The sequence below is a fragment of the Bos taurus genome, chromosome 7 (assembly GCF_002263795.3).
Source record: "Bos taurus isolate L1 Dominette 01449 registration number 42190680 breed Hereford chromosome 7, ARS-UCD2.0, whole genome shotgun sequence".
Taxonomy (NCBI): domain Eukaryota; kingdom Metazoa; phylum Chordata; class Mammalia; order Artiodactyla; family Bovidae; genus Bos; species Bos taurus.
Window position 1 is genome coordinate 59,676,399 of NC_037334.1, and position 23,106 is coordinate 59,699,504.

A 23,106-nucleotide genomic window follows, 5' to 3' on the forward strand; every position below is an offset into this window, starting at 1 on the left:
AAGTGCCGATCTTGATAATTACTGAATCTATATGATAGGTATATATGAGCTCATTATGTTATTTTCTATATTTTTGTGTCTGTTTGAACCTTTTGTAATAAAACATATTAGTGTAAAAAAAACTATTATAAAGATGTTACTTTTACCAAATTTAAGTGATTAATAAAAATTCCAGTAAGATTATGTCTTTGTGGACTAGATACAGTGTGTCTAAAATATATCTGTGATGATATTCCCAAGAATATCTAAGAACACAGTTTAAAAAAATGGATGGATTTCTTTCTTCCTTCCTTCTGTACATATTACTGTGTATTTATTAATTGATTTAAAAAATAAAACCCTGCAATATACTGCAGTTACAAGGTAAAAATTGGGTAAAGATAGAATTTTTCCATCCCAGAGCATGCAAACTAATTACTTGGGGAGGGTGGTGTTGGGGACGGATAGTATTGTGGAGAGATTAAGAGTACTGACTGTGGAAAGAGGAAGTTAGAAGCAAAGATACTGCCAAGAAAGGCACAGGGTGTCACACAAGATGTTCATGGTACTGGTCTCAGTAAATTAAAGGGGAAATTCATTCTCTAAAATGAAAGAAAACTTAAAAGTAGTGGAACATGGACTTTGGAGTCAAAGGTACCTGTGCTTGAATCCCATCTCTGTCCATTCATAACTGTTAGTAGTTAGTTTCAGCACATGAATTTAGTCCTTTCAGCCTCAGTTTCCTTTTCCCTTATAAGTTGCAGAACTATGTAAACCTCATGTGATTACTGTGAGGAATAAATATGATGGAAAATGTAAAACACATAGCCAGGTACTGGCAAAAAGAAAGGAATGGATGAATGTGTAAGTCCCTAGGTAAGCTGATGTGGGAAGAAGGATAAATACAGAAATGTAGATGATAAATTACCAGAATTATAAGGCAGGGGCTGGGGGTGGGGGTAGGGGGAAGTGGAGCTAGTTCATCCTGCGTTTTCCCTATTCTGTAAAGAAGAGGTGAAATTTACTATTCAAAGTAATGTGGAGGTGTGTTTTGCTGAAAAAAAATTAGATAAAAAAAGGAAATCGTATGGATATGGGTGGCATAGGTAGCAATCTGACATTAAATAAGAGGCCTCTTTAGGAGTTTAGAGGGCCTGGATGAGTAATAATGATGGCAGGATTGTAGAGTTCATTGTATGGAATTTTTTCTACTTGCTCCACAGCCAAGGTCTGGGACAGGAAAACAGGATGCTAAATTTATCCCAGCTTGGAAGAAGGAGGGAAATATCAAGAGTAGGATGTCAAGAAAATATGGTCATGCCAAGGGGCTAATATAAATGTCAGTTTATGGGACTCAGGCTGAGAAGGGAAGACAAACAGCAGAAGGTACACTGACTACTCTAGGAGAGCTTAAAGTGTGTGAGAGAGAAATTTTCCACATAATGGCAAACTTTCATGCTTGCCAACATTAAGGTGGAGTGGAGGGAAACAAATGAAAACATCAGAAGACTAAGGTTTTGCAGAGATTATTAATTGTGATACTGGACTTTCCCTGGCTGATGTCAGAAATCTTGTCCTAGAAAGAACAAAACAGATAAACCTTCTGAGAAGCAGGATGGGCTAAGCGACCTCTGGAGGCAGACACCAGGAAAAAGAACCAGACTTGTATCTAGTAAAATGTAAACCAGATTGTCTGGAATGAGGTAGGTAATTAATCTGCTTTGCAAATGTCATCTTGTCCTCATGATCCACAATCAAAAACCACAAGTACAGAACATCCATGTGTGTTCCTGCCTGCTGGAGCCTGAAACATCAGAGGAGGTGGTTCTTGCCAAACAATTGGTCGCTCAACTGAGCAGGGAGCCAGCCTCCTCTGCTCAACATGCCCCTGGCCATGGACTCACAGAACAGTAACTTTGCTCAAGGCTAGCTGTAACCTCAGGGTAACTACAGTAGACTTTTGCAGCAAGCCCATTCAGGTAAACAGCTCTTCAGATTCCTAGTCTAAGTCAGTGATGGTATCTCTCTCTCTTCTCTGTCATTATGTTTGTTTTCCTCCAGCATCCGCTTTTGTTTCCTCTGTAAGGCTAATATAGACCTCCCTTACTTCCCTATGTGCCCACTAACTGCAATTTGGAGAAGAGACAGAATGAATAGAGTAGGGCATAAGGAAGTTGAGTGTAAATAACTTGGAAATTATCTTCTCTCTGGGCTACATATGTCCATTCTTACAAAAGAAACTCCATGTATATTGATACTAGTATCAGTTGATATTCTCAATATCCTATGATGTTCACACTTTTTCTGAGGCTCACACTTCTAAAAACTGCTGAAGCTAGAATTTGAACTTGGATCTCACTGATAGACAGATGTCATCAAAATCATGTGTACCTATATATGAATCAAAAAAAATGATAATATCAACTATCTTGATTCATCTATCAGGAAAGGTATACACAATTTTTATGATCCCCAGACCAACAATTCCATTTTCAATCTATTCTTTGTATTTGAGCACATGTAAATGGCCTGGATGAAGAAACTTAGCTAGGAAACGGAGCATTTCAGTGTGGGAAAAACTGGAAGGAATTAAACAATGTGCATTATAAAGTGACATAGTCCTGATTGTACAAGATAGTCCTCAGATCATACCTCTTTTCTCAGAATTCTTAAAGTATCCATATTCATTAACCTTACTTTATGTTGTAGGATAAATTCATTTATATGTAACATGCCTGGGGTCAGTCCTGGTGATAGCCTTGAGGCTAATTTCTCTTCCAAGTCAAAACAGATTATAATAACACAATGCTTGCTGGCTGGGGGGAAAAAGTTATTTTAATGGTTTTCTTTCCCTCTTCAGGGCAGAAGAGCCTTCTTAGGTCTGAATCCTTAGAGACTAGGCCAGTTTGAGACCACCATGATCAAGTTCAATTCAGAGTAGTGGGTTATCTTAGGTTTGGAAAGACAGCTGTGCAAGAAATGATGAATAAACTGTCTTGAGCATTTCCACAGGCCTCTCCAAGCAGGGCATTAGGTGAGATCAAATGACTGCCTTTCCCTGTATGACCATATTTTTCCTGGAATCCTCTACTTTGGCACATATTGTTTTTTCAGGTAAGCAAAATTAGAAGAGAAACACCTGTTTTTTTCTTTTCATTGTAAAAAAGAAAAAGTCATTTGTGACTGGATGGGGAAAGTTTTGCTGAAACACAGGCCTTTAGGCTTGATAATACAAATTGGGTATCAATTGGGTATCACTATCGGAAAGGGGGGCTTCCCTGGTGGCTCAGATGGTAAAGACTCCGCCTGCAATATGGGAGACCTGGGTTCGATTCCTAGGTTGGGAAGATCCCCTGAAGAAGGGCATGGCAACCCATTCCAATATTTTTGCTTGGAGAATCCTTATGGACAGAGGAGCCTGGCAGGCTAAAGTCCATGGGGCCACACAGAATCAGACATGATTGAGTGACTTAGCACAGCACTATGGAAAGGGAGAGCTTCCCTGGTAGCTCAGCAGTAAAAGAATCTGCTGCCAAAGCAGGAGATGCAGGAGACACAGGTTCAATCCCTGTGTTGGGAAGATCCTCTAAAGTAGCAAATGGCAACTTGCCTGGATGATCCCATGAACAGAGGAGCCCGACAGGCTACAGTCCATGGTGGTCACAGAGTCAGACATGACTGAGTGACTGAGCACACACACACACATTAGAAAAGGGGTTACTATGGAAAATCCTCCATTATTTTGAAATCAAATAAATAACACATTTCTATATATAACCCATGGGTCAAGAAAAATCGAAATGCAATTTAAAATTATTTTGAACATGAGAAAAATGAAACAAAATGAACAAAAGTTTAGATTCAAAGAGTGTCATTACCTTCAAACCCTTCAGCTTCTACTGAAATTCCATCCTTATTCTTTATGTAACCAAACTTATTAGTCTCTAGTTTATTTTTTCTGTTTCTTCTTGCTCAAATATACATACGTATATTTTATAATTCTTCCTACTTTCTTACATAAAAGATAGCATAGTATAGGTACCTACTTGCATCCTGCTTTTCCCAGTTTAAGAATGTCTTGAAAACCAGTGCATATCAGTTTACAGGGATTTCCTCATTCTTTTATGCAATTGCATAAAACTTTATTGGATGAATATACCAAGGTTTATTCAGTCAGTCTTTAGGTGTACGGGAATTAGTGTGTGTCCGATATTTTGCAATAAAAACAATGCTGCAATAAATAATCTTATGCATATATATTTTTCTATTGTTGGAAGGTTATCTTCAGGGTAAATTCCCTGAATCATGATCAGATATGAATGCAAAGTAGTTTTGTTCAACATTGCCAAATTTCACTTCATAAAAGTTGTGCCAATCTGCATTCCCACCAGTAATAGATGGTATTTCAATATAGTTTTATAGCATTTTTCTTATCATACTGCATTTGAATATCTTTTACAAATTTAAGTGTCATTTCCCTATCTTCAGGGTTTCTGTGTATATACGATCCCTTTATGATAGGTGTTGCAAATATTTTTCCAGTTTATCAGAATTTTTTAGTTTATATGTTGTCATGAAAAAATTATTTTTATTTGAATGTCATAAAGTGTACCAGTTCTTTCTGTTATTGGACAGAGATCAATGAACCATTACCAGAAAGTCTTTCCTATGTTAAGATTAAAGAGCAATTCAGTTGTGTTATATTTTGATCTTTGAATATTTATTTTTAATGTTCAGATCATATAACCCCAAATAGTTTTTACTCTTTCTTCAATGACATAGCACATTTATAAATGAAGTCAGGACTGTGAAAAAGAATTAGAGAATAAATAAATGGATGAAGTAATTAACAAAGGCAGACCACCTACAAATTTTATTGCCATAAATTATTTTCTACACTTTGTGCAAATAAGTAATTACATTAGATTTCTTTATTCAATCAGTAACTTCAGTGAGTGAAATCAAATTCCATGGAGAACTACTAACCTATTGTGTCTGTTCTTTATTTGCAGAATTCTTCAAACCACATGATTACTCTGAATGGCCTGCGGTAAATTTAAATTCCTATCAGTTTTGAATTTTGATTTTAATCTGATCACTCTCTTGGAGGGATCTCAAACTGCATAGTGGTAAAGTAGAATGGAAGTTTTCTGTGTGACTTTGGGCATGTATCTTAACTTCGTCAGGCTTAAATTTACCCCCATGTAGCATAAGCATTATAATAATAAAATGCATCTCTGAATATTAAATGAAATAATCCCTGTCACTTAACCAAGGCCAAAAAGTTTAACAGTGGTACAATAGCTCAGGGGGTCAAGAATCTACCTGCAATGCAGGAGACAAAGGAGACGCGGTTTGATCCTTGAATTGGGAAGAGCCCCGGGAGAATGAAATGGTAACCCTCTCCAATATTCTTGTCTGGGAAATCCCATGGACAAAAGAATCTGGCTGGCTACAGTACAAAGGGTCGCAAAGAGTTGGATACAACTGAGAAGCTAAGCACATGTTCAGAATTTAATCCCAGTCTCAATACAGAACCCTCACTCTTAAGAACTACATTTAAACCCCTGTATTCTAGGAGTTCACATACCTATCTCTACTTACAAACTTCTGAGTTATTGGCATGGGGACTCCAAGTTTAAAGAAAAACTTTTCATTTGGGGTTTAAACTGAGTTATTACACTGTTTATGGCTTCAACAGATGATGAATGGGTGAGGACTTTGTAGTCAGAAAAGGAACTTGCCTAACTAAAGCCCAAAGGAGATGAAATCTTGAAAAAGATCCATTAACAAGTAACATCTGATATTACTTTTATGTGGGGCAGAAGTGACAGGCCAGAAATGGATGAGGTAAAATCGATCAGTTATTCATATGATATTTTATGATGTTTGCAGCCCCCGTGTAAAATATATTACCCACTGGATCCTCTTTATGATGCAGACTGTCCTGAAGTGACAGCGTATGTTTGTGGGACAAATGGCCTCACTTACAAGAATGAGTGTTTCCTTTGTGTTGATCAGTGGTAAGTTCAAAATAAGATACCATTATTTTCTCTCTATATTTCTTCACAGAAATTTCCAATAATTTTAGCAAGGAACTGGATTTGCTGATTCATGGATTTTTTCTTCTTTAATAGCCTCCATTGGCTCACAAAAGACTGGAATACTGGAGATAGACTACACATATAGTAAAGAGAAAAGTCTTTTTAAAAAAATGTAGTTAGCATTCAAAGTTGACTCATTTAAAAACAAAAGATAAAAAGCTTACACAATGTTTTGGCAGAATTGTACAGAGATTATATTAGTAGATAGTCTATAGATTGCATAAATAGAAATTCATTTTAAAAAAAATCAAATTTTCTTTAACAACTTACAGTGACATACCTATGAATAGCACCCATACCTTAGCTTGGAAGAAATAAATACAGGTACTGATACAGACATAGATACAGACATAGACAAAAACACAGGTGTAGATATACACATGAGTAACAAAGTGGTTATGTGGTCTTACATGGATAAAAATTGACAGTCAACTTTTAAAACTTTTTTTGCCTTTCAAATAAATTCAATGGGAAATTTAGATTAAAAATAATATTCCTTGTAATATGTTTTAGCTCTATTTGAAATTGTTTTTACAAATCAGTCTTGTTGTGTCTTGTAAGTAACTCTTTCATAACCTACGAGATCCTCTCTGTTGGGAGTTTCCAAGACTACCCTCAAGTTTGATGGTTCCCTAGTAGGACTTATAGAAGTCAGAAAAGCCATTATATGCATGGTAACAGTTTATTACAATGAAAGGATATGGAGTAAAATCAGCAAAGGCAGAAAACTCATTGGGTAGAGTCTGGGAGATCAAGCACCATCTTCCAGTTGTCCTCTACCAGGGGAGTCACAAAGGTAGTGCTTAAATTCTCCCAGCTATGATGTGTCATAACTTGTATAAAGTAATGCCAACCTAGGAAACCCACAAAAGCTTTGGTGTCTAGGCTTTTTAATGGGGACAGGCAACACCTACCTGACTGACAACTACTAGTCTCCAGCCCCCTCCCCTCAGGAGTTAAACTGATACAGAGTGACTTAGCACCACAGGTAAATAAAAACATTCACCTGAGGGTAAACTATCTGGCATGGCCTACGGCCCTAGGTTACAAAGTCATTCTTAGGCAGAATATCCCAAGGGTTTATAGGACTTCCTGGTGGCTCAGACAGCAAAGCATCTGCCTATAGTGTGGGAGACCTGGGTTCAATCCCTGTATCAGGAAGATCCTCTGGAGAAGGAAATGGCAACCCACTCCAGTATTCTTGCTTGGAAAATCCCATGGACGGAAAAGCCTAGTGGGCTACAGTCTGTGGGGTCACAAAGAGTCGGACATGACTGAGTGACTTCACTTTCCTTTGATTTGAGCATCTTGAGTCTGCTGAGCTAACTTCTTTATCCCTATCTTTCTTTGAGAAGAAACTTCATGGATTTCTGGCATCATGTTACCATGCCAAGAGAATTATTTCTGAGCACTGAAGGAAACAAGGTGTAGAAATTAGTCCAATAACAGTAATACTGGCTCATCTTCACAGCAAGTAGTAGCCTCAGAGGATGACTTTAAAGGAAAGAATTGGAAACTGAAAAATGTGAATTAAACAAGTATCTACCACTGATTTCTAAGAAAGAAGAATGAGAGTTCGTGAATATTATCGGACTATGTAGAAGATTAAATTACATAATGTGGTGGTTGTCACTTTCTCAGGCAGGGCTAATTAGGCAAGAAACTTGGAAGTGTCTTCTTAGTTCTTACACATAAGCTTTTTTCATACTGGCTGGTATTTGGGTACACACCACTACAATGACCAGCATAAGAAGGACCTACCCAGAATGGCCTGGGCTTTTGGAAATTAGAATAGGTTGACACAGAATTACATTGTGGGCTTGATTCTAATGACTACATTACATTAGGTTGTGGGCTACAACCTAATGACTTCTCAAAGATGGTTTTGAGATTTTCTTCAGCCTCAACTAGGAGACTTGAGAAAGTTTTAGAAGTTCTAAGATCATGCCTCCGATCTATTCTGGCTCTTTCTCTCTTTGTTTCCTCCCTTCTTTCATTCTTTCCTTCCCCCTCTCTTTTTCATTTTTCTTTCTTTTCCATTTTATAAGTGTGCCAGAGAATATTGATGCCAATGGCAGGGATGGTACAGGAGACTGTGTATTTGTTTTAATTCTCACTGTGACTTGCATGTATAAACTTGGCCTTTATGCCATTTCTGTATTCAGGGCAAAAAGAACAGTCCTGATGTTCTTTGAGTGAGGTCAAAACACTAAGGCTGTCTTTGCCCTTAGCTAGTGTTTTGAAGAAAAATTCTGATAAATTGGAATCATAATCCTGAGAGATATCCACCATTTAAGAACAATGTAAATCCCTCAGAAAAAGAAAAGAAAAAAGAAAACTGGAGAATACAAGCCTACTCAGTGTAGGGCCCTAATAATAACTACCAAGAAAACACAATTGTATGAAACACATCCCCAACTCTTCATAAATTTGTGGTCTTATGTGCCAAGAAGAAAATATTGCATAAGAAAATTCATGGCAATAGAAAACAGTATTGCTTCTGTTTAACTGGAACAGTGTATCACTAAATTTTTATGGTTGACAGTATTTTTAAAATCAGATTTTACTGAAAAATACAGATTTCTAATTTATTTTAAAAAATACAAAGTGAAGCTAGGACTTCACTTGCAAGAAAAGCAACAGTTATCTAGTAGCAACTCTCCGTCCAAATGGAGTCCAGGCATTTCAGAAAGCCACAGTCCCACCTCTCTCTATTGTGGGAAGGTGGCCCAACTCACTTACTTATATTACCAGCTTGGCTCCTACAAACAATTGTTTGCAACCCCTGAACCAGGAGATAAAATCAAATATATATCAAATGTAAGCCTAATATGGGGATTAGGATGGAGAGTCATTTGATGGAAGAGGCAGTTACAGGATAGAATTTCTTTTTTTTTTCCACAGATATTTTTCTCCCCTCCTTTCTTTCTCAGCTTCCTCCCACTCCCCATATGTGTGTGTGTATGTGTGTGTGTGTTTTCAGATTCCTTTCTATTATGTGAAAGTGAAAGCCACTCAGTCATGTCCAACTCTATGCGACCCCATGGACTATACCAGTCCATGGAATTCTCTAGGCCAGATACTGTGTTTAGTTACCAGTGCTAAACAGTAGGTCCTTGTTTATCTATTTTCTATATCAGTTCAATTCAGTCACTCAGTCGTGTGTGACTCTTTGTGATCCCATGGACTGCAGCACACCAGGCTTCCCTGTCCATCACCAAGTCTCAGAGCTTGTTCAAAATCATGTCCATTGAGTCGGTGATGTCATCCAACCATCTCATCCTCTGCCGTACCCTTCTCCTCCTGCCTTCTATCTTTCCCAGCATCAGGGTCTTTCTAGTGAGTCAGTTCTCCACATCAGGTGCCCAAAGTATTGGAGTTTCAGCTTCAACACCAGTTCTTCCAATTAATATTCAGGACTGATTTCCTTTAGGATGGACTGATTGGATCTCCTTGCAGTCCAAGGGACTCTCAAGAGTCTTCTCCAACACCACAGTTCAAAAGAATCAATTCTTCACTGCTCAGCTTTCTATATAGTTCAATTCACATCCATACATGACTACTGGAAAAACCATAGCTCTGACTAGACAAACCACTGTTGGCAAAGTAACGTCTCTGCTTTTCAATATGCTGTCTAGATTGGTCATAGTTCTTCTTCCAAGGAGCAAGCATCTTTTAATTTCATGGCTGTAGTCATCATCTGCAGTTATTTTGGAGATCAAGAAAATAGTCTGTCACTGTTTTTATTGTTTCCCCATCTATTTGCCATGGAGTGATGGAACCGGATACCATGATCTTACTTTTTTGAATCTTGAGTTTTAAGCCAGCTTTTTCACTCTCCTCTTTCACTTTCATCAAGAGGCTCTTTAGCTCCTCTTCACTTTCTGCCATAAGGATGGTGTCATCTGCATATCTGAGGTTATTGTATTTCTCCCGGTAATCTTGATTCCAGCTTGTGCTTCATCAGCCCAGCATTTCACATGATGTACTCAGCATATAAGTTAAATAAGTAGGGTGACCATATACAGCCTTGATGTACTCCTTTCCCAATTTGGAACCAATCCAAAATTAATAATTATTATTATATAATTATATTATATACTATAATAAATATTATTAAAAGTATTATAAAATAATAATTATATATATATTAGTATGTATATGTTAATCCTAAACTCCTAATTTATTCCCCAAACCTCCTATCCCTTTTGGTAACCTTAAGCTTTTTCTATGTCTGTGAGTCTATTTCTATTTTGTAAATAAATTTACTTGCATTATTTTTAAGATTCCACATATCAGTTCAGTCGCTCAGTCGTGTCCGACTCTTTGCAACCCCATGAACCACAGCACACCAGGCCTCCCTGTCCATCACCAACTCCCAGAGTTCACCCAAACCCATGTCCATCGAGTCAATGATGCCATCCAACCATCTCATCTTCTGTCATCCCCTTCTCCTCCTGCCCTCAATCTTTTCCAGCATCAGGGTCTTTTAAAGTGAGTCAGCTCAGTCCTTCCAATGAAAACCCAGATCTGATCTCCTTTAGGATGGACTGGTTGTATCTCCTTGCAGTCCAAGGGACTCTCAAGAGTCTTCTCCAACACCACAGTTCAAAAGCATCAATTATTCTTCTATGAGTCTATTTCTGTTTTGTAAATAAGTTTATTTGTATCATTTTTAAGATTCCACATATAAGTGATATCATATGATATTTGTCTTTTTCCGATTTACTTAATATGATCATCTCCAGGTCCATCCATGTTGCTACAAATGGCATTATTTCATTATTTGCTATGGTTGAGTAATAGTCCCGTTGTGTGTGTGTGTGTGTGTGTGCGTGTGTACATACACACACGACATCTTCTTTATCCACTTATCTGTTGATAGACATTTAGGTTACCTCCATGTCTTGGCTACTGTAAATAGTGCTGCAGTGAAACTTGGGGTATTTGGGTCTCTTCAAATTAGTTATATCCAGATATATGCCCAGGAGTGGGATTGTAGGATCATATGGTAACTCTATTTTTTAGTTTTTTAAGGAACCTCTATATTAGTCTCCATAGAGGCTCTACCAATTTACTTTCCCACCAATGGTGTAGAATGGTTTCTTTTTCTCCACAGCCTCTCTAGCATTTATTATTTGTAGATTTTTAATAATAGCCATTCTATCTGATGTAAGGTGATAATTCGTAGTTTTGATTTGTATTTCTATTTTAACTAGGAATGTTGAGTATTTTTTCTTCTGTATATAGACTATCTGCATGTCTTCTTTGGAGAAATATCTATTTAGATTTTCTGCCCAGATTGGGTTCCTTGTTTGTTTTTATATTAAGCTGATGAGCTGTTTTTATATTTTGGAAATTAATCCCTTGTTGGTCTCAACGTTTGCAAATATTTTCTCCCAGCCTTTAGGTTGCCTTTTTGTTTTCATTATGGTTTCTTTTGCTGTGTAAAACCTTTTAAGTTTAATTAGGTCCCATTTGTTTGTTTTTGTTTTTCTTTCCATTATAAGACAGATCCAAAAACATACTGGTACGATTTATGTCATTGACTGTCCTACCTATATTTTGCTCTAGAAGCTTTGTAGTTTTATGGTATCTGGGCTTACATTTAGGTCTTTAACCCATTTTTGAATATAGTTATTAGAGAATGTTCTAATTTCATTCTTTTACATGTAGCTGTCCAGTTTTTCCAGCACCATTTATTGAAGAGGCTATCTTTGCCCCACTTATATTCTTGCCTCCTTTGTCAAAATTAAGGTACCTATGTGTGCATGGGTTTATTTCTTGTTTATATCTTGTTCCATAGGTCTATATTTCTGTTTTTGTGCCAGGACCGTACTGTCTTGATGACTGTAGCTTTGCCGTATAATTTGAAGTCAGGAAGATTGATTCTTCCAGCTCCATTCGTCTTTTTCAAGACTGCTCTGGCTATTCAGGGTATTTTGTGTTTCCATATGAATTGTGAAATTTTTTGTTCTAGTTCTGTGAAAAATGCCTATGTTAATTTGATAGGGATTGCATTGAATCTGTAGATGGCATTTGATAGTACAGTCATTTTCACAGTATTGATTCTTCTTACCCAGGAACATGGAATATCTCTCCATCTGTTTATGTCATCTTTGATTTCTTTGATTATTGTCTTATAATTTTCTGTGTACAGTTCTTTTGTCTCCTGAGCTAAGTTTATTCCTAGATATTTTATTCTTTTTGTTGCAATGGTGAATGGGGTTGATTACTTAATTTCTCTTTCTGCTTTTTCATTGTTATTATATAGAAATGCAAGTGATTTCTTTGTATTGATTTTGTATTCTGCAACTTTGCTAAATTCACTGATGAGCTCTAGTAATTTTCTGATACTATCTTTAGGGTTTTCTATGTACAGTATCATGTCATCTGCAAACAGTGAGAGCTTTACTTATTTTCCAATCTGGATTCCATTTATTTCTTTTTATTCTCTGATTGCTGTAGCTAGAACTTCCAGAACTACATTGAATAACAGTGGTGAAAGTGGACACCCTTGTCTTGTTCCTGATCTTAGGGGGAATGCTTTCAGTTTTTCACCACTGAGAATAATGTTTGCTGTAGGCTTATCTTATATGGCCTTTACTATGTTGAGGTAGGTTCCTTCTATGCCCATTTTTGGAAGAGTTTCAATCATAAATGGGTGCTGAATTTTGTCAAAGGCTTTTTCTGCATCTATTGAGATGATCATATGGTATTTATCTTTCAATTTGTTAATATGGTGTATCTCATTGATTGATTTGCATATATTGAAGAATCCTTGCATCCATGGAATAAACCCAACTTGATCATGATGTATGAGCTTTTTGACGTGTTGCTGAATACCGTTTGCTAAAATATTGTTGAAGATTTTTGTATCTATGTTCATCAGTGATGTTGGCCTGTACTTTTCTTTTTTGTGTGTTGTTTTTGTCTAGTTTTGGTATGAGGGTGATGAGTTTGGAAGTATTCCTTCCTCTGCAATTTTTTGAAAGAGTTTTAGAAGGATAGGCAAGAGCTCTGCATTGTCTGTTGTAACCTCTCCTTTTTAATTTCTAATTTTGTTGATTTGATTCTTCTCTCTCTTTTTTTGGATGAGTCTGGTTAAAGGTTTGTCAATTTTATCTTCTCAAAGAACCAGCTTTTAGTTTTATTAATCTTTACTATTGTTTCTTTCATTTCTTTTTCATTTATTTCTGCTCTGATTTTTATGAATTCTTCCCTCCTACTAATTTTTTGGGTTTTTGTTGTTGTTGTTCTTTTTCCAGTTGTTTTAGGTGTAAAGTTAGGTTGTCTATTTGATGTTTTTCTTGTTTCTTGAGGTAGGACTGTATTGCTATTAACTTCCCTCTGGGACTGCTTTTGCTGCATCCCATAGGTTTCAAGTTGTCATGTTTTCATTGTCATTTGTTTCTAGAAATTTTTTAAATTTCCCTTTTGATTTCTTCAGTAATCTGTTGGTTATTCAGAAACATATGGTTTAATCTCCATGTGTTTGTGTTTCTTACAGTTTTTTTTTTCCTTGTAATTGATATCTAATCTCATAGCATTGTGTTCAGAGAAGATGCTTGATACGATTTCAATTTTCTTAAATTTACTGAGGTTTGATTTGTGACCCAAGATGTGGTCTATCCTGGAGAATGTTCCATGTGAACTTGAGAAGAAGGTGTATTCTTCTGCATTTGGATGGAATGTTTTGAAGATATCAATGAGATCCATCTCATCTAATGTATCATTTAAGACTTGTGTTTCATCTAATGTATCATTTAAGACTTGTGTTTCCTTATTAATATTCTGTTTTGATGATCTGTCCATTGGTGTGAGTGGGGTGTTAAAATCTCCTACTATTATTGTGTTATTGTCAATTTCTCCTTTTATGTCTGTTAATGTTTCCCTTATGTATTAAGGTGCTCCTATATTGGGTGAATAGATATATACAATTGTTATGTTTTCCTCTTGGACTGATTCCTTGATCATTATGTAGTATTCTTCCTTATCTCTTGTAATCTTTACTTTAAGATCTATTTTGTCTGATATGAGGATTGTTACTCCAGCTTTCTTTTGCTTCCCATTTGCATGGGATATATTTTTCCATCCTCTCACTTTCAGTCTATATGTGTCTTTAGGTCTGTAGTGGGTTTCCTGTAGATAGCATATATATGGGTCTTCTTTTTGTATCCATTCAGCCAGTCTATGTCTTTCGGTTGGGCATTTAATCCACTTATATTTAGAGTAATTATTGATATATATGTTCCTATTGTCATTTTCTTAATTGTTTGGGGTTGATTTTGTAGATCTTTTTCTTCTCTTGTATTTCTTGAATATTTAAGTCCCTTTAACATTTGCTGTAAAGCTGGTTTGGTGGTACTGACTTCTCTTAACTTTTGCTTGTCTGAAAAGCTTTCTATTCCTCCATCAATTTTGAATGAGATCCTTGCCAGGTACAGTAATCTTGGTTGTAGATTTTTCCCTTTCAGTATTTTAAATATATCCTGCCATTCCCTTCTGGCCTGCAGAGTTTCTGCTGAAAGATCAGCTGTTAAACATATGGGGTTTCCCTTGTATGTTACTTGTTGCTTTTCCCTTGCTGCTTTTAATATTCTTTATTTGTGTTTAGTCATTGTTACTTTGATTAGTAGGTGTCTTGGTGTGCTTCTCCTTTGGTTTACCCTGTATGGGACTCTCTGCACCTCTTGGACTTGATTGACCATTCCTTTTTCCATGTTGGGGAAATTTTCAATTATAACCTCTTCAAAATTTTTCTCATACCCTTTCTTTTTCTCCCCTTCTTCTGGAACCCCTATAATTCGAATGTTGGTGCATTTGATATTGTCCCAGAGGTCTCTGAGACTATCCTCAGTTCTTTTCATTCTTTTTACTTTATTCTGCTCTTCAGAAGTTATTTCCACCATTTTATCTTCCAGCTCACTGATTTGTTCTTCTGCTTCAGATATTCTGCTTTTGACTCCTTCTAGAGTACTCTTGCCTGGAAAATCCCATGGATGGAGGAGCCTGGTAGGCTGCAGTCCATGGGGTTGCTAAGAGTCAGACACGACTGAGCGACTTCACTTTCACTTTTCACTTTCATGCATTGGAGAAGGAAATGGCAACCCACTCCAGTGTTCTTGCCTGGAGAATCCCAGGGATGGGGGAGCCTGATGGGCTGCCATCTATGGGGTCGCATAGAGTTGGACATGACTGAAGCGACTTAGCAGCAGCAGCAGCAGAGTATTTTTAATTCCAGTAATTGTGTTGTTTGTCTCTGTATGTTTATTCTTTAATTCTTCTAGGTCTTTGTTGATTAATTCTCTCATTTTCTCCATTCTGTTTTCAAGGTTTTTGATCATCTTTACTATCATTATTCTGAATTCTTTTTCAGGTAGTTTACCTATTTCCTCTTCGTTTATTTGGACTTCTGTGTTTCTAGTTTGTTCCTTCATTTGTGTAGTATTTCTCTGCCTTTTCACTTTTTTTAAGTGATTGTGTTTGAGGTCTCCTTTTCCCAGGATTCAAGGTAGAAGTCTTTCTTCCTTTTGGTTTCTGCCCTCCTAAGGTTGGTCCAATGGTTTGTGTAAGCTTCATATAGGGTGAGATTTGTACTAGTTTTTGTTTGTTTGTTTGTTTGTTTTTCCTCTGATGGGCAAGGCTGAGGGAGGTGGTAATCCTGCCTGCTGATGACTGGATTTGTATTTTTGTTTTGTTTGTTGTTTAGATGAGGCATTATGCACAGGGTGCTACTGGTGGTTGGGTGATGCTGGGTCTTTTATTCAAGTGGTTTCCTTTGTGTGAGTTCTCACTATTTGATCCTCCCTAGGGTTAGTTCTCTGGTAGTCTAGGGTCTTTGAGTCAGTGGTCTCATTCCAAAAGCTCAGGGCTTGATCTTGAGTTTTGCGTGGTTCTATATATTTGTTTCCACTGGTCAGGTACTCCTGTCCACTCTCAGCTTGTGTTCTGCATACACTTCTGTGTCTGAAGGTGCATTGCTGATGTATTTGTGGGGAGAGATGTACTCCACATCCACCTACTCCTCCGTCAACTTCAGAACATTTTTTGAATAATTAAGACATGGGTGGGGAATGTGCCAACTGTGGTGATCATGAACAGAAATGGAAAAGAGATGGGGTAAAGGGAATTATAGAAGCAGCTTTCCTTCTCAGGACTTCATTTGGAAGAGAAAGGAATGTGAAGCAAAGCCCTCTTTCTTTATGATACTAATCTCTATTTTTTTCTCTTTCCTTTAGGGAATTTGGTCCTCATATTAAATTTGAAAAGTATGGAAAATGTGATTAATGGATAACCGAATGTTATACTTGCTTATTCTTTTCATGACTTCTGAAAATTATTTCTTTTGAAATTTGAAGATGTATATTAATTAAGTAACAGAACTCTATGCTTCATCCAAATTTGGAACAAAATTGGAAACAAAAGAAAACTAATGGAGAACTGAGTATCACATTTATTACAAATAAACACAATACTGAAAAGGGAGGTATTCAACTCTGGGTACTGATTGTTTCAAGTCACCTTTCATTTTGCTTGGGTCTGTTATCAAATATGTTTATGAACACTCCCTTGAGTCAATTTATCCAAAATTGCTGGTTTATCTGCAAGGTCAGTCCCTGTCCTGCTAATCTCACTTAAAGACATGAACAAAACAGAAAATATTCCCCCTACACTTGAATACAATTGTTTAAGAATTTCTACCTCAAATTCATGAATGAAGCCCACCTTCAGTAGTGTAGAAAAGAAGGGAATATTAATAGAAGGAAAGAAAAAGAGTTAAGAGCTTTGGGGAACAAGCATGTTTTTGAGAGAAAGGGAAAGAGTGCTTATCATTTGACCCTCAACTCAGGCATGCCTAATTCTCACTCCATCCCATCATTCATATTACACTGGTCAATAAATTCTCTTTTCTTTTTTTACTTAACCTGGTCTATAATCTCTCACTTATGGCTGAAAGATCTCAACTAATACAGAGAGATGAAATCACTATATTGAATCTGGAGAAATGAAAAATGAGGAGCTCTCTTCTTAGACTTTTGTGCTCTGTTCCTAGTACCTGTTGCTTCCACTAGATGCCAGCCTCACTGTTCTAACTCACTCTGAGGAACTGAGTCAGCAAAGTTCAGAAAAGAGCACACAAGTCTCTTCATCACCGTTTCAGTATATACACAGTCCGTCTCTGCTAATAGGCGAGACCTTTATCCTCTTATACCCTTCTCCCTCCTGTCTCCAGTGCCCTGGTCAGTAGGGTCCATCTGGGTGGCTCTCTGGAGCTGGGGTGATAAAGTTTCAGCTCTCTTGGGCCCCTCAAAGTAAAGAGGCTCTTAAAATACTGACCTTCTCTTATTAATTTTTATCATCTTTTATAGTTGAAGACTACTGCATTATTTCATCTTTCCATCTCTACCTCACAAAAAATAACAAAAGCAGAATCTTTTCCCCAAAAAGGAGGTGAAAGGTACAACTTGTGCTGCTATAGAATAAAAAAGAGAGAACCAGAAAAATTCTTTAATTTTCCCCCTCTTCAAAAAAGAGAGAGTCCACAATTATTCTAGTTTAGTAGGGAAATAAATAGGAATAGTTAGAAATCTCTGACTTATAAGTAGCTTCTCTGTAGTATGAAAATGCTGGGCTGACTAGGACATGAAAAACACATGGTACCTAAGCTCATATGAAAAGTAAACTGAGAATGGAAATACCCATCTGAAGCTTTAGATGAGAATACAAGTATTCCAGAAAAGGAAGGGGAACACTTACACCTTGGCCCAGTCTTATAAGCAGAGGTAAGTACTGACAATAACTAGCCCGTGTTCAGTGAGGACATGCTCCATGCCAAGTACTGTGTTTTATTTAGTCTCAGTGAATCCTCTCCACAGTCCTATGAGCCTGCTACCATTGTCATCACCATTTTACAAATGAGGTAATTAAACTTAGACAAGGTAAACTATGCAACCTTGTAGTTTACAAAGGAGGGTTGCAATTTAGACTCAATGACCCTGCTCCTAACCACAACCTTATGTTGTCTACAAACCCAGAAGGGACTAGAAATAACAGAGCCTAGAAGCATTCATGGACAAATAATGTATCAAAATAAAATTTTATTTGCAAAATTAGAAAACGATTCCTCAAATGGGAGCCAATTTTCCTGCTTATTTTTTCAGATGTTTAAATTAGCTGATACTCACTTTGTATCAACCTTTTAGATATAATCTGGCAATTCCTCTGTTTTCTGATCTCCAGATCTACTTATTGTCTATAAAACAGTAAGATTTTTTTTTTTCAGAGCACAGGCAAATAAAACCTATTGATTTGTATAACAAACATTTATTGGGTGCCTATACTATGCCAGAGGAGAAGGCAATGGCACCCCACTCCTGTACTTTTGCCTAGAAAATCCCATGGGCAGAGGAGCCTGATAGGCTGCAGTCCATGGGGTTGCTAGAGTCGGACACGACTGAGCGACTTCACTTTCACTTTTCACTTTCATGCATTGGAGAAGGAAATGGCAACCCACTCCGGTGTTCTTGCCTGGAGAATCCCAGGGATGGGAAGCCTGGTTGGCTGCCGTCTATGGGGTCGCACAGAGTCGGACACGAAGCGACATAGCAGCAGCATACTATGCCAGACACCGTTCCAGGTACTAGGCAGATAAAGCCTCTATTCTCAAGGAGTTCACATTCAGATGGCCTTGTGCAGGAGTACAGAGCTGGAGGGAGAATAGTCGTTCAGTTGCTCAGTCATGTCTCTTTGTGAATCCATGAACTGCAGCATGCCAGGCTTCCCTGTCCTTCGCTATCTCCTGGAGTTTGGGCAAATTCATGTCCAATGAGCTGGTGATGCTATCTAACCATCTCATCCTCTGCCACCCCCTCCTCCTTTCACTTTCAATCTTTCCCATTATCAGGGTCTTTTCCAATGAGTCAGCTCTTTGCATCAGGTGGCCAAAGTATTGGAGCTTCAGCTTCAGCATCAGTCCTTCCAATAAATATTCAGGGCTATTTTCCTTAGGATCAACTGATTTGATCTTGCAGTCCAAGGGACTCTCAGGAGACTTCAGAACCACCATCCAAAAACATCAATTCTTTAGTGCTTAGCACTTCTTTATGGTCCAACTCTCACATCCATACGTGACTACTGGAAAAACCATAGCTTTGACTATACAGATCTTTGGCAGCAAAGTGATGTCTCTTCTTTTTAATACACTGTCGAAGTTTTTCATAGTTTTCCTTCCAAGGAGCAAGTGTCTTTTACTTTAACGACTGCACTCACTGTTCATAGTGATTTTGGAGACTAAGAAAATGAAATCTATCACTGCTTCAACTTTTCCCCCTTCTATATGCCATGAAATGATGGGACTGGATGCCATGATCTTCATTTTTTTCATGCTGAGTTTCAAGCCAGGTTTTTCACTCTCTTCTTTCAGCTCCAGCAAGAGGCTCTTAAGTTTCTCTCTACTTTCTGCCATTAGAGTAGTATCATCTGCATATCTAAGGTTGCTGATATTTTTCCTGGCAATCTTGATTCCAGCTTGTGGTTCATTTAGCCCCACATTTCACATGATGTACTCTTCATAGAAATTAAATAAGCAGGGTGACAATATACAGCCTTGTCAGACTCCTTTCTCAATTTTGAACCAGTCCATTGTTCCATGTCCAATTCTAACTGTTGCTTCTTTACCTGCCTACAGGTTTCTTAGGAGACAAGTAAGATATTCTGGTACTTCCATCTTTAAGAATTTTCCAGTTTGTTGTGATCCACATAGTCAAAGACTTTAGCATAGTCAATGAAGCAGAAGTAGATGTTTTTCTGGAATTTCCTTACTTTCTCTATGATCCAATGAATGTTGGCATTTTGACCTCTAGTTCCTTTCTTTTCTAAGCCCAGCTCTTTAGAAAACTTTAAATCAGTTTGGAAAATAACAACATTTGTGAAAAGTGTGAACCAATTTTATTGAAAGTCACTCTGTGATAAAATCTGCATGCTCAGTTTTCATAGGATATTCGTTCTTTTAAATGTCTTGTCATTTTCATGACCCAACTACAACATCTGTGCAAATGATTTCTTGTGCTTTTCCATGACCTGAGCTTCAGTCCCTTCTCTCCAATCTCCTGCTAGACCCTGTATCTGAATTTTCTATCATCTTACAATCGAAAGGTCCAAATTCAACCAAGCACCTCTCCACACAAGCCAACTCCTCTTCCCGATGGCCCAGTTTTAGTCCAAGGAGATTTATTTTGTTATGAGGCTCAACAATGCTATTCTTCCTTTATCTCCCTAGTGACTCCACCTTTAGCCATAAAGTCACCAAACTCTCAAGTGGAGTTCTTTAACCACTTTTATCTAAAGACCAATTATTTTTTTAATGTTCAACCCTTCAAAGATCAATAATTTTATAAAATGAAAAATGCATTACTAGAAAATTAAATGATAAAAATTTCTCATAAAATTAATTTTAATAAATTAAGTAAATGCAAATACAACATAAAAAAGAAAAAATTAGAAAACTGTACTTGTTTATTGAAATTGAGCAAATAGGTGATTAATATAGTTAATTGTTATTTTTTCACTCACAAGGTATTGTTTTTGCAATTATAATTGAGTAAAATAACAATTCCCAGTAAGAAACACCTACCTGATTATTTTGAAAGAATTGTGTTCCTGTAGTTTTATAGGTTTTAATATGCCCCTTGCTGGTTAACTCATCTAATCTTGTCTCCAGAGGATAAAGCTGCCTCAGAGGATAATGTATGTTTAAAACTTTTTCTGTTGTTTTATTTAAATAAAAAACAACCCAAACAATATTTACTTAAGTTTCTTAAGAAGCTATTTAAAGCAATTTCAACAAAGCTCAGGATATTCACTCTTAACTTTTATAGGATATAAAGAAAGTGATGTTGTATTTTTAAAACTGACATTTAATTTTTCATCAGTAACCAGTTCTAAAATGAGTTGTGTAAAATTACAGTTAAATTGAAATTAGATCTGATGAAAGAAACAGATCTGGATCCATTTCATGCATAAGTTTCCTATGCACGAAAGAAATAGATCTGGATCCATTCTATGCATGAAACAGAATCCAACAACATATTAAAAAGATCATACATCATCATACATCATGACCAAGTGGGCTTTATCCCAGGGATGCAAGGATTCTTCAATATTTGCAAATCAATCAATGTGATATACCACATTAACAAATTGAAAGATTAAAAACCATACAATTATCTCAATAGATGCAGAGAAAGCCTTTGACAAAATTCAACAGCTATTTATAATAAAAACCCTCCAGAAAGCAAGCAAAGAAGGAACATACCTCAATATAATAAAAGCCATATATGATAAACAGCAAACATTATTCTCAATGGAAAAAAACTGAAAGCATTTCCCCTAAATTCAGGAACAAGACAAGGGTGCCCACTCTCACCACTACTATTCAACATAGTTTTGGAAGTTTTAGCCACAGCAATAAGAGAAGAAAAAGAAATAAGAGAAATCCAGATTGGAAAAGAAGAAGTAAAACTCTCACTGTTTGCAGATGATATGATCCTCTGCATATAAAACCCTAAAGGTACCACTAGAAAAATACTAGAGTTAATCAATGAATATAGTAAAGTTGCAGGATATAAAATTAACACACAGAAATCCCTTGCATTCCTATACACTAACAATGAGAAAACAGAAAGAGAAATTAAGGAAACAATTTCATTCACCATTGCAAGGAAAAGAATAAAATACTTAGGAATAAATCTACCTAAGGAAACAAAAGACCTATATATAGAAAACTAGAAAACATTGATGAAATAAATCAAAGATGGCACAAATAGATGGAGAAATATACTCTGTTCGTGGGTCAGAAGAATCAATATAGTGAAAATGAGTATACTACCCAAAGCGATCTATAGATTCAATGCAAGTCCTATCAAGCTTCCAACAGTATTTTTCACAGAACTAGAAAAAATAATTTCACAATTTGTATGGAAATACAAAAACCCTCAAACAGCCAAAGCAATCTTGAGAAAGTAGAGTGGAACTGGAGGAATCAACCTGCCTGACTTCAGACTTTACTAACAAAGCTACAGTCATCGAGACAGTATGGTACCGGCACAAAGACAGAAATATAGATCAATGGAACAAAATAGAAAGCCCAGAGATAAATCCATGCACCTATGGACACCTTATCTTTGACAAAGGAGGCAAGAATATACAATGGAATAAAGACAATCTCTTTAACAAGTGGTGCTTAGATAACTGGTCAACCACCTGTAAAAGAATGAAACTAGAACACTTTCTAACACCATTCACAAAAATAAACTCAAAACAGATTAAAGATCTAAATGTAAGACCAGAAACTATAAAACTCTTTGAGGAAAAATAGGAAAAACACTCTCTGACAAAAATCATATCAGGATCCTCTATGACCCACCTCCCAGAGTAGTTATAAAAGCAAAAATAAACAGACCTAATTAAATTTAAAAGCTTTTGCACAATGAAGGGAACTATAAGCAAGGTGAAAAGACAGAGTTCAGAATGGGAGAAAATAACAGCAAACAAAGCAACTGACAAAGATTTATCTCAAAAGTATACAAGCAGCCCATGCAGCTCAATACCAGAAAAATAAGTGACCCAATCAAACAGACATTTCTCCAAAGAAGACATATAAATGGCTAACAAACACATGAAAAGATGCTCAACATCACTCATTATCAGAGAAATGAAAATCAAAACCACAATGAGGTACTATCTCATGCCAGTCAGAATGGCTGCTATCAAAAAGTCTACTAAAAATAAATGCTGGAGAGAGTGTGGAAAAAAAGGGAACCCTCTTACACCATTGGTGAGAATGCAAACTAGTATAGCCACTATGGAGAACAGTGTGGAGATTCCTTTAAAAACTGGAAATAGAACTGCCATACTGTCAGGGGACATTCAACTTTAAGGGATCCAATATGTTGCATTGTCCTTTGTGTGCCATTTCTCAAGGACTCTGTGTTCCTTAGCAGTTCCTGGAATACAGGAACGA

At 36.8% G+C, this 23,106-nt stretch overlaps 2 protein-coding genes across 2 annotated transcripts in view; one reads left to right on the forward strand and one right to left on the reverse strand.

The window, feature by feature from the left end:
• Positions 1-23,106, reverse strand: part of LOC777593 (uncharacterized) — a 90,194-nt gene that overhangs the window by 36,332 nt on the left and 30,756 nt on the right.
• On the forward strand, positions 1,346-17,113 carry SPINK13 (serine peptidase inhibitor Kazal type 13). Its single transcript, XM_010807504.4, has 5 exons — positions 1,346-1,958; positions 2,992-3,093; positions 4,992-5,029; positions 5,875-6,002; positions 16,325-17,113. Exons 2-5 carry the CDS (start codon positions 3,024-3,026, stop codon positions 16,371-16,373), a joined length of 285 nt encoding a protein of 94 aa, XP_010805806.1. The 5' UTR covers positions 1,346-1,958; positions 2,992-3,023; the 3' UTR covers positions 16,374-17,113.